Raw genomic sequence first — 12,696 nt, 5'->3', positions numbered from 1 at the left:
CTCGCTTATGGTGGCACTTATGCCCCAGGAGCTGTGCATGTAGGTGTATTGTAGCTGCAGGAGAGGTGGGAGCCATCAGCCAGTAAAACCCAGCCCTCATTGTGAGAAGATGGGCAGGGCTGTTTTGTTTCCCCAGAGGGAGCATCTGGGGCTAAGAGTCCTGTTTGCTCTGCAATTCATTGCTCCTGGCTTAGCTGTAAATCAGGAAGTGAAGCAGGGGCTGTAGCATAAAATGACATGTTTTAATTATAGGCATCATTTGGGGGAGGGGAGGTCTTTTAATAACCACTCTAAAATCAATGTTTTTCTCTTAAACAGCATGATGTAGAAATAAATAAAATTGTATCTACAACTGCAGCAAAGACAGAATCCTCTGTAATGTCTAAGTCAATAAGTTCTTCCTTGGATGACTCTGAAGTTAAGAAAGTAAAGGAAGACTATAAGAGGCTTCAAGTAGAAGTTCAGAGGTTACGGGAGGAGAATAAACAGTTTAAGGTAAAGATTTTGCTTTTGACATTTGAAGTGCACTCTGCAGGGTGGATGTGGTGGGTTTGGGCCCTGGCATTTTAGTGTTGGCAAGGCACCAAAAAAGAACAAATTTGTATCTGCAGACTTTTTTTTTTTTTAAATACCACATGCTTAAATCAGTGCCTCTTTACAGTGTAAAGTATTTGGCCAGATAAAATGAGTTGCGGGTTCCAACATTTATGCATTTTCTTGGATTATGTTAATTTGGGGTGGCATTTCCCGAAGTAATCAGTTTGGTCTAAGCTTTTTGTTTCCATTTAAAGCTGTGGGAGTTCTAACATTGACTCTTAGCAGGAGCAGAATTAAGTTAACCCTGAGCATTTTAGAATGTTCAACCATAATACCCAAAAGAGCTATTGGTGCACTTTTAAGAAGCTGCATTTTAGCTTGCCCAGCAGAGCAGCACAAATGCTCAGTAGTCACTGCGACTTGTTCTTTTTCAGAGCAATTTTTAAGTGTCAGGGTCTTGAGATTAGTCACATGACTAAAAAACAGTAAATTGGGGCACACCCAAACAGAAGTAGCATGACAGGCCCTACGAGGAGAGACTGAGGGACCTGAACCTGTTCAGCCTCAGCAAGAGGATGCTGAGGGGGGACCTGGTGGCTGCCTACAAACTCATCAGGGGAGATCAACAGCAAATAGGCAGAGCCCTTTTCTCCCCAGCACCACCTGGGGTGACAAGGAGCAATGGCAATAAGTTGATGGAGAATAGGTTTAGGTTAGAGATCAGAAGGCAATATTTTACAGCTAGGGTGGCTAAAATCTGGAACCAGCTTCCCAGGGAAGTGGTCCTCGCCCCTACCTTGGGCAAATTCAAGAGGAGGTTGGATGATCACCTGTCTAGGGTCTTGTGAACCCAGCATTCATTCCTGCCTGTGGTAGTAGGTCAGGCTAGATGATTTGTTCAGGTTCTTCCTGACCCTAGCTACTATGAAACTATGAAAGATTTATTCAGGGTGGAAATCAATAGTCTTTCCTTACTTTTGTGCCACCATAAAAATATTCCATATCTTTACAGCCATGAAATTGGGCATTTGTAGTGCAATGGAAGGTAGTAATTTGTGTTGCTTATTGCTGTAGACATCTGTTTGCTTTGTGGCGGAGGAGCATGCTCTCCAGCCACTCTGGGCAGGGGGTTGAGGGGCCCAATCCTGCACACCCTAGGAATTCTTGCACTGGATCGAGCCCCTGAAGCCTTGGGAGAGCCTGCCTGGCTTTCTCCATTTAGCTAGATGGGATCTCCAGGAACATGTCTGGGTAAGCAGGGAAAGCTGGGCAGGTACTCCCAGGGCTTGAGGGGCCCAACCCTGCTTGGGAATTCCTCTGCAGGACCAGGCCCCTCAATCCCTGCGAGAACATGTTGCCCATTGTCCCAGCTGTTGATGTAGGACAATGGGCAACATGTTTTGCTTGGTGAAGTGCATCAGCTATGCCAGCACCCATCTCAGCACAGCTGATCTGCTTTATTTGGCAACGTCTGTTTCTAGCCTCAGTCTGCTTTAACACTGGCTCAAGGAAAGGAAATCTTTCTCTTAAAAACTTGTTTTGTTGTTTATGGCCACTGAAGTAAGCCGGATGCTGGCTTAAACTCATACCTCTTGGTTTGTCAACATCTCAAGATGGCTGTTTTAAAATGCCATATGAATTTAAAAAATCAATTTATCTTAAATGCTGTTCCAAGAGCACTCCTCATTTAAGACCTGCCTTATACACATTGTGTACAAATTAGGTGCCTAACTCATCTGAGAATCTGGAATGCAATAATTACCTATGAACATTTGAATTAGGACAGTGCACTATGAAAGTATTAAGTATCTAGCAGTTTCATTTTTGCAAATATTTGAGTAGTACAAAGTATTTCTGATGATAAATTCTCTACAAATGTACCAGGGGTGCTCAAGCCCCAACCCACAAGTCAGATCCAGCCCCTGGTGTCTTGTCCTCCAGTCTGTGGGAAGCCCCATGGATTGCCCTTCACAGTAGATTGAGTGAGCAGGGGATAGGTGCAGCCTGGTGCTTGGGGCTAAAAGGTTGAGCACCACTGGTCAACTCTAGAGCCCCCTATGTTTCTGCCAAAATGATAAGAACATGTGAAAAGAACAGGTTGAAGGAGTGTGTCCAACTCTTCCAGCAATGTTTTGAAGCTTTAACTTTTATTAGTCAACCCAGCAAAATTTAATGTCGTTTTGAGGATTATTTTGATTATTTGCCTGAACTTGAGTTTTTCATTGCTGCAGTCAGTGTCTTATGGTTTGGCATCTTTTAATTCAGGGAACAGTACTGTGCTTAACACCCATTGTCCAGGAACCTAAAAGGTACGGGCTACAGAGATGCATCCCCCAAGTTCAGCCCGCCCCTGTTTGGGAAGAAGCAGCTATTTTTAACAACAGAGCAGTGCTGCACAACTAGGTCAGGAAGTGAAATGATAGTGCCTCCTGTAGTAGCTGGAGTATAGAAGGTGCGTCAATCTCCAACCTAATTGTTACTTTAGTAATGGAGAGCACCACCAGGATGCAAAGGGAAGGCAGCACTCCTGTGATTTCCCACCAGCATTAATGACATATTTATGTTGGTGTCCTACAAAAAAGAGAGTAGTTATTTTAGTTCAGTACCTGAGAAATCTTGTTATCTTATTTTTGATTAGTGTGCCTACTTGTACAGCTATTCAGGATGCACGGTATTGAAACTTGAGCCCTTCAGGTTGCTGTCCCATGCCCCGTGTATATGTGGGATGTTTCTGGAGTCAATTGTAGTCTTTATTCCCCTTTTCAAATTTCCTAGTGAGAATACAAGAGTGAGGAGTCATCATATTCCTACATCAAAGGCATGTGTGTTTCTTCAAAGGAGGATTGAGTCAAACAGATTTACTAGATTATCCATACATTCACCCAAGTGTTACATTGCTAATGACTCATTAAATTCTTGAGGTGGGATTAGAGGAGGTGGAGGTCAATATACTATTTTTCTGTTGTTCAGAGTCAAATAATTAGGGTTCCTTCCTGTAGGAAGAAGATGGGCTGCGGATGAGGAAGACCTCCCAGACGAACAACCCAGCTTCTGCCATTACTACTGTCAAGGAGGAAGGGCTGAGCACTAGACTACTTGCTCTGATTGTTTTGTTCTTTATCCTTGGTGCAATTTTAGGAAAAATAGCCTTGTAGAGGCTGCATGCTGAGGATTGTACATTGGTTTGATGGTTCTGCCATATCATTGGATTAAAATTATTCATAACAATGTTTAAAACAAATTAATGTATGACATCTCACAGGTCTTGCCTTTTTAAATTTACCCCTGCACAAATATAACATAACAATCTAGAAAGTTTAAAATGTACAATGAGTGAGTTGCAGAACGTTCTTATGAGGAAGGAAAAATCATGATTTAACACTACAATGAAATATTGTAAATGTCATTTTAAACCTTCTTAGCCCTTGGTACATGATGCTGGATTACCTCTCTTTTTTTTTTCTTTTTTTTTTAAACAAAGAAAAACCTCTTTTCTTCCACTGCTGGTGCTGGCCTTTCTGGAGGTGTGGCGCTGGGTTAGGTAGGAGGTGTTGATAACTTCTGTAAAATACATTAATCCACTGTTCTGCTCATAAATTTAACAGTTTTTGTCAGTGTCTTCAAATCTGTGCAAGTTCCCAATTTCTTGGCACTTAAATGAATAGTGAGAAGCTGAAAAGAATTGTATGTGGCAGCACTGAATGTGCTAGGCATCATTAAGAGGCATCTATTGACTGGTATGACACTCATTTGGAATAAAGGTCAATTCCTTGTTCTCTTAACGGGACCAAGCTACATTGCTGTGGGTTCATTTAGTTGAATTAAAATGTTATTCAGAGATGTTTAATGCATATTTAACTTATTTAATGTATTTCATCTCATGTTTCCTTATTGTCACAAAATTGACTAATACTATGGTATAAAAAGGCACCTGTTCTAAAGCCAATGGATAGAACTAAAATGTTGCTGCTGTAGTGATGCAGGATCCTTCTGCCTCCTGATGTTTTGGGCACTACATAATTATCAGAGTTTTGATCATCTAAACATTGGGGAAACAGTGGTCAGGAAATCTTGTTTTTGTATGTAAATAAGTCTATCTAGGGAAAAAAATTATTAGTAGTAAACTAGTTCTATGCCGTAAAATGACCAATCCTGTTTGACTATGTAGCATCTTAAAAAAAACAAAAATTAAATAAAGCCCCCAAATTAAAGTTTCTTTTTTTGTTACTTTTGTCACATTCACTCCTTTTTAAAAAGAAAAAGCCTATAGTCACTACCCTAAAACTTGCTTCTGGAATCAAGTAATTGCTGGCAATATTGTAAGTTTGTTCCATACTTTCCAACTTTTGTCGAGACTGGCTGACAGGCTAAAATCAGGCGGATGGAAACTATGTTCAGAATAACACAGTTTGTGCCCATGATGACGCTTGCAGTTTTTCATTTTGTGTGGCTGCAATATTCCATAGGCATGATTTTTTTTTTTTTTTAAAGTGAGAGTAAAGGTGCACCTAAATTTTTAAATACATTCTAATTACCAAGCATGTCTAGTTACTGAATGGAAACAGGGTAAAGCTCCATTAGATGAACTTTCTATTTTGAGCACGTACATGTTCCCTGTATTCCAATTTCAGAAGCCATCAGATTAACATTCCAGTGTTGTAAATGCAGCAGGTTTGAAGTGTGCTATAACATCCCGTAATCTGGAAGTATGATCTTTTTTATGGCTTTGTCTCTTTTGGTGTTCCTGAAATGCTGTGTATTTACAGCAGAAATGTATCAACATGATCTATTTGTCCCCTTAAAAAGGCTTTCTTCATTTTGTCAAGATGGTTTTTAACTTGCCCATCAAAAATTAGCTGCCTCTCCTACAAGTGCAGATGAGCAGAATTGAGCAGTGCTACTCTTGCTGGTCAAGTTTTAATTAATATGCATGGCTGTGGAGAAAACATGGCCAAAACAGCTGACAAAGGATTTAAAGATAGGCCATCCCCCCAGAGCAGAGGAAAAGCAACTTTTAGCAGCAAGTAGTAGAAATGCTGGAAATAGTACTTGTAGAAGAAATCAAGTGAAAGAAGAGTAGCTGTGAGATGAGACGGGGTGATGCAAGCATCTAAGAGCTGTGCCTTTCTTCTTCTTTAGGGTACGTGCAGCTAATGGAAGCCTTCTGAAGCCTTCCGTCTTCTGTCAGCCAAAATGATCAATACAGGAAGCATACCAAAACTTCTCTTTCAAAGGGTAGTGGTAAATAGTAGCAGACAAATGGTTTTGAGCAGCATATGTGGAAAAACCTTGAGTAAGGAGATTGAATTGTCAAATGTTCTGAGTGGGTGGGATCACTATCTGACCTGCTAAATGTAGGTTCTCAGCAGCTGGATTCTCTGTTGCTTGTGCTCCTTTCTGGAACGCTCTGGCTGTCTTGTTCACCATCACACCCAGCTTCATGAGTGAAATTTTAAACAGGCCAGCATTGCAGGGAGAACAAGCATGAATGCTGGTTTTGTTTGTGGGGATGGTTTTTGCTGATGTCCTGAGCAACTGTCACGTGCATTATCATCCGTCAAAATTGATTTTACTGCTGTGGACAACTTAAAGGAAAGCCAAAAGCATGTTGAATCCACAGCTTGCTTCTAATGGTTGTGCCTCACAGTGATCTTTAGAACATGTTAAGTAATTTATGAGCAAAGTTGTTTCTAGTAGTTCATTTGTATAATAGTAATGCCTGGGGACCCAGAAGACATGCCACTGCATTTTGCTAGTCACTGTACAAATGCATCTTAATATAGTCCCTTACCCTTAAGTGGTTAGCTACTTTTATATTTTATAAGCTCCCCAGGTATGTTAATGATGTCTGTGATTTGTGCAAATATGCTCCATAGTCAGGGCTGAGCTACAGTATCACTCCAATCTAAAAAGCTCCTCAGATTAATTTACAGTGCCATTAATTAAAGCTGGAACTTTTTATTGAACTCTGAGGTCGCTCATAGGTACTTCTGGCTTGTTGTGGCTGCTGGCAGAACTGTCTGGTAACCAACAGGTTCTCAGAAACAGTCTTCCAGCTGCTGAGACCAAAAGCTCTTGGTATCAGCCCACCAGGGGTTCTGTACCACAAGACATTTTCCACTGAGGAAGTGTATCCATAAGCTGTCTGCCTGGAGTTCTCCTGTAATTGATGCTATCACTTGGATCAAATGCTTTTAGAAAGAGAATCAGTCTCACATTAATGCACCACATGTTCTTTGGAAGCCCAGTACTAAGCATGAAGTTTGTAAGTGACCTTCATGATACGTATATATAACTTCTCACCCCTGGACCAGCACCCAGTCATGAGTAAACAACTGCTTAAATGATGCATCCATGTCACTACCATTTTACTAATTTCTTTTAAAAAGCACTTTTTGGGTGCCTCTCGCCCAAAGAAGTCTTTATATTGAATTTAGTAAGGGCCAGGAAAAAAGCCACTTCTGTATACCTGGAATCTTTTCCCTTTGTGTTTTTCCTTGGCAAACACACCTTAAAACTTATGTGAAAGGCAATTTAACATGTAGCAACAGCTATAAATAGGGTAGAAAAAGGGCCTTCTCTTTTCACATAAGTCCACTTTTTTCGAATTGGGACGTTGCCATTTGCGTTGTCAGTTATTTGATTTCTGCACACAACCGTAGCAACTGCCTGTGTGAGTGAGGCCTCCAATTTTGGAATTTATTCTCCAAATAATGGCCTGAAACATCTGAGAACAGACTGATACTTGGATACAGGGCATGTGAGGACAATTGTTCTAAAAGCATGAACTAGTGAACAAGATGCTTTGATGAGAAGAGCCCTTACCTGGAATATTAGTAATGTGCTGCCAGTAGAACACAGGCTGAAATCTACTGGCCAAAGTGTATAGACCCTCTAGTTTTGGGGGCAAGTGAAGCTCACGTTCTGAACTTCACATCTGTGGCACTTTCCCAGCACCTGTGTGGAAGGCTAGGGATCCCTTCTTTTTCAATTTTAGTTTGTATCCCTGCCTGAAATCCTCTTGCAGACTCTCTGGGAGAGGACTAGTGATTTAAATCATGTTGATCTTTTAGGGTAACATGAATTGAGACATTATTCCAAGAATTCAGGGTATGGGCACATGGGGAGGTTCAGCTAAAGAGCGCACAAGTGTGTGTACAAACTGGCAAAGCGAAAGTCATTTGCACATGCAGCTCTGGTACAAATAAGGCTCATCTGTGTGTGCAAGTCGGTGAGCATCCTGACTTTAAAACACTGGAATAGATTACCAGAATTTTATGCAGACAATATGTTCTTCAGTATTTAAACTGTGGTAGCTGCGGATGTAAAGTACAAATAACTGAAATTTTAAGTCAAAATTTGCATTTTGCATAAGAATGCTGGATCATGCACCGTAAGAGAGGCATCCCAGTGTGAGCTGGAAAAAACAGATTATAGCAGCTCCTTAAATTTTGGAGAGGTGAAGGGAGAATTAAAAGGCCCTTTTAAACATATAAGCTCTTTATAATAGTATTTCTGAAACCAAAATAAAGAAAAAAGCCCCAGTATAATTTGTGCAAGAGATGAGCTGAGTCCAGCACTGCATTTGGAAGCAGTTGGGGTTTATTGTGCAACATAATTAGAAACAGTTTGCTAAAAATGGAATTCACTCATTAAAAAATGTTAATCTAAACCCACAGCTTGGCACTGCTGGAAAAAGAAGCAACTATTGCACAACATGCTCCAACTGCTTGCATAGTTCACAACCTAGCCCTGCTAGAGATTGACTCAATTAAAAGATGCCAGTGGATCATAATGGCAGCATGAATAATACGCGGCTGCTGCTAGATAAATAGAAGGATTTATTGTTAAAGCAGGGCAGGCTGATCCTTTGACTCTGCCCAATTAAGATTACTTTGTACTATACCAACAGCCTGATGTATATTTAATCACTTTGTCTAATGGATGTTGATGCAGAAGTGACACTGTTCACTGTACCATTATTGACTTGTTTTGATTAGCTTTAAAGAACAAAGTAATTGTGTGTTTTAGCCGCTCAGAGCAGCTTAACCATAAAATTGGTGTTTTATGAATAGGCCGATTTCCTTCCCCTGCCTCCCTCCCCCACCATGGGTTGAAGCTGAAGGGTTTTTTTTGGGGGGAGGAGGGGGTTCTTTGTGGGGAAACTCAATAAATAACAGCCATCCAGGAATCTGTTGTACAGTAGGTATGATAAAAAACTTCAGCATTGTTGCAAACACCCTTTTTATACTTACAGGAATAATTGTTCTCATATAAACTCTATTACTTGCCATAGACCTCACTTCCTTAATAACCTGCCTGTGGATTTGAAAAGTCAGGAGAAGCAAGAGATGCATTTCAGTCCAGACCCAAGTTTACAGTAAAGCCTCTGTTTTGAGAGAGACTTATCAAGTATAATTCCCAGCTCATAAATACAAATGAAACAGGCTGCTGTTTCACTCAAACAAATTGTGCTTTTGATACTATATCACATGATCCTTTGTGAGCCATACTGTTTTGTTTTGGTTTTTTTCTTTTTTCCAGAGGGGGGAATAAAGGATGTGATTAAATGACTGATTTTTTTTTTATTTTTTTTTTTGATGCATTAAAACTATATAACGGCACCTGATATCGTGCATCTGGCATCTCTGTTCACATTTTAACTTAATGCATAGAAGACCAGAATTTGAACTCTTGCTTCTTGAGGAGCCTTATACTCCTCAAACTTTCACTCTTCAAAACTAGCTGCAAGGGCCCCAGAAACAGTCTACATGACATGCTTCCTTCTTTTCAGAAATGAGGGCCGTGCTCTGATTCTTCTAATCCTGAACCCAGAGCTTCCTCTTCTGTGAAGAAACCCACGGCAGGGTTAGAAAGGCCTCCTAAAACTCCCATGTGGGCTGGCAGAGTTCCTGTTATATAATTACACACGCAATGCCTACATTTAATGCCGCCCCTTTGTGCATCTGGCTTGTGATGCACTCTTTAATTACATGATTTAGAGACATGGTATCAATCACGTACAAAGAGGCTGAATTATAGTTGCTGGTACAACCAGATTCTTGGCACCTTCTGGCTTGCAAGTGCTTGTCTTTGCAACATTGTGTTTTGTTTTTAATGTAGTCCTTTGTCTCTGGTGTCTAGGATTTTTATTAATTAATTAATTTATTTATTGTAAGGCAAGTGAAACCTCTAAATAGATCCAGGAGTAAGTAAAATTGATGGCAGTGCTGTCGTCAGCAATCGTCCTCTGCTTGAACAGCAGTTGAGAGCTATTTTGGCCAGTGGGTTTCACAGGTGGGGGTAGGGGTGAGATTTGAGGATATTTGTTCGGTGCCAGGCTCTGTAAGGCAGTGTGCACCACCAGGCCCAGACTCTTCTGTCCATCCCCTGCACCCCACCCGACCCCGAGTCCTGTCCCTTTCCCACTCATGTCTCATTCCCATGCCTTGTCCTGTTCTTCAGCCTTCACATCCTAGTTCTGGCCCCTGCCCCAGCAGAACTTGTCTGCATTTTCTTGCCCTTCCAGCTCCTTGTCTTATCTGTCTCTTCCCCGCACTGCCTGCTAAGCTGCTTTTCTCCCCGAGCTCTTCTCTCCTCACCTGCCACTTCATTGACTCTGCATCCCACATGATGCTGTATCTCTGGGACTCTGGCTCTGGGTCAGATCCATGTCTGGTTCCTAGTCACAGTCAACATTTCCACCTAGTCAAGTCTCCCACACCAAGCCCAATCCTGTCCTCCCGTCAGGCCCCCAGCCTCACTAGATTCACTCTCCCAGCCTATTCCTTTCCCTCCCTGTGGCCTTCACATTGTCAGCACTCAAGTGAGAGCTTCCCCCTTCCTCTCCTCTGTGCCATCTGGGTGCCAGCTGTAGGACAATTGGGAACACAGTAAAGAGCAACTCCCTGCTGCCAGCTCTTGTGTCCAGCTGTATCCTAGCTTAGATCAACAATCTCAAGTAAAATCTTTTTGACTTTTCTCCTCCCATTCTCTAACCTGGCCCCGTAGCCCAGGGCTGGAGCATGCTCAGTTGTCAGATGACAACACCAGTAGAGATGAGGCCTAGTCGCATTCAGGAAGGATGAAACCTTAGGAACCAGAACTGCTAAACTTCTAGGAGCTTCTACTAAGCCAATGCATGCTGGTTATTTTGTTTCCCCAAAGGTTTGTAAATCGATCGAATTTGGGTGAATTCTTATGAGGCTGGCAAAAGACACAGGCCACCCTCTCAAACCAAACAGTAGAGCAGTTCCTTGAAAAGGCTTCCCAGATCTATTGAACCGGGGCAAGATGATTTGGTTTTTCCTGTAGCCTCATTCTTGGCAACAACTGAATTGTTTTGGCTGAAATTTCACCCCCAAAATTAAGCCATCTGCCCGATAGAGGCAGACAAGTGATATGTGAAAATTCAATCAAGCTAAAGTTTAGCCAACTTACAAACAACTGACAATGGAGTCTTAATGAGACATGTTGAGGATCTTTGATATTTTTTGCTACCATTAATGACCTTTGGGTGGGAGGGATTTGTAAGTATGGCAGAGAAGGAATAGTTTCACACCTGCCCTGGGACTGCAGACCTGGAAGAAACTTCTTAGTGATCAGCTCTGCAGCTCAAGAGGCCTCTGCCTTGTCCTGTTTCTCCAGAGGCATTATTCTAATCAAGGGTTTTATAATCCAAGACCCTTCAGGGCACTTGAGGCTGTATAGGACAAAGAATAAAGGTGGCTCCTTTCCTGGAAATCTGTAATGAACTTCTTGTTGTGTAAGGAATGCAGAGGGCTAGGAGAGGTGTGTACAAAATAGCAGCTGTTCCCCACCCATTCACTGCATTTGGAGACTCCTCCTCACCAGCCTATTCAGCATTTGGATGCATTTGGCACTTACCTGGTTGTCTCTCCCATTTCCTGCTGAAGACTACTGGATAAATTGTAGTTTTGAAATCCAACATTAACCAGTCAAGTTTTCTATTATACTTGTGCATCTGTGCACAGACATGCCCACCTGCACAGTTTGCACTGCAGTGGTGTCCAAGAGGTATCTATCGAGATCAGATTGTTCATTAGGTCTATGATGGCATTAGGAATGTGAACCCAAGTCCAGCATCATAACTGCTAGCAGGTTTTGTGTTGTATTTTATTTTTTTCTATGAAAGATCTGGTTTCTGATAGAGACTATCTTTGTTAGAAGTGCTGATTTCTCAAAGTCAAAACTGCATAGGCATGTATCAGTTTAAACTAGACTTCTGCCAGGAGCTAGTAATAACAGTAAGTGCTTGGTTATTCCAGAGCACTTGGCAGAGGTCATTTTCATTGTCCCCATTGTACAGACAGGGAAACTTGAGGCAGAGCACAAAGATGTGACGAGCTCAAGGTACATACACAATAGTGTGTCCCAGGTCTGGGAAGGGATGGGATGTCTGGTGTAAACCATAGAGAAACCTGCCAATAATTAGAAACCTCACTAAGGACATGGAAGACTCAGGTGCATGGTCCTGCTCTGTCTGGCCCTAATAAGAGAGACACCCTATGTTATAGCTTCGTTCCTTTGACTGGCTCTGTTACGAAGCTGCGCAAACCTCTGTATCCATTGCTTCAGTATTAAAGGGCGGTAACGTGCGCTCTGACCACGGGTAGTGTAACATTTCTTACAAACAGAACACCAAGACTCCATGCACATGGTCGCAGCTTTTCTCTGCAATGCAAATCCATCTGGAAGTGCTCAGGCTTGTTTACTGTAACACGTTTGTGGTTGGTTTTAATTTGAGAAACACATGGGAACCCCAAGAATGCACAATGCTTTACCAAGCAAGTTAAAAACAGAAGTTGTAAATAGCCAATTGACAGAGATAAGTCGTTAACTTTAATTGAAGAGGCAAGGAAGAAAATAGATCCTGGATTAAGGACTTGTCCGGCAAGTTTCAGCCCAGAATGACTGTTTACATCCACTGCTGGAAGCACATGGATTTGCAAAGGCAGCTTTTATAAATAGCTGCTGGAGAAGGCACAAAAGACTCCGTGTGAACCCGTTAATGCAGAAAGCAAAGGCTGCATGTGGAATAAAAAGAAAAATGCATTGTGGCCTTGTTTAACGGAGAGCCGGGATGCACAAAGCATCTTGAGACATGAAGTGTTTTCACGTAGGAATTTTCCAGGCATG

The 12,696-nt window shown here is 41.8% G+C and overlaps 1 protein-coding gene across 2 annotated transcripts in view; it reads left to right on the top strand.

Annotated features, from left to right (window-relative positions):
* VAPB (VAMP associated protein B and C) overlaps positions 1–4,752 on the top strand; it is a 45,002-nt gene extending 40,250 nt beyond the window's left edge. For both annotated transcript variants that reach the window (XM_059713235.1, XM_014609730.3), the window contains exons 5-6: positions 319–495; positions 3,537–4,752. In XM_059713235.1, coding sequence (XP_059569218.1) covers positions 319–495; positions 3,537–3,692 — 333 coding nt within the window. In that variant the 3' untranslated portion in view covers positions 3,693–4,752. The remainder of the gene's footprint in view (positions 1–318; positions 496–3,536) is intronic.
* Positions 4,753–12,696: the final 7,944 nt, after the last annotated feature.

Source organism: Alligator mississippiensis, chromosome 9 (genome assembly GCF_030867095.1).
Source record: "Alligator mississippiensis isolate rAllMis1 chromosome 9, rAllMis1, whole genome shotgun sequence".
Classification (NCBI taxonomy): Eukaryota; Metazoa; Chordata; order Crocodylia; family Alligatoridae; genus Alligator; species Alligator mississippiensis.
This window is presented reverse-complemented; position numbering and strand designations above follow the sequence as displayed.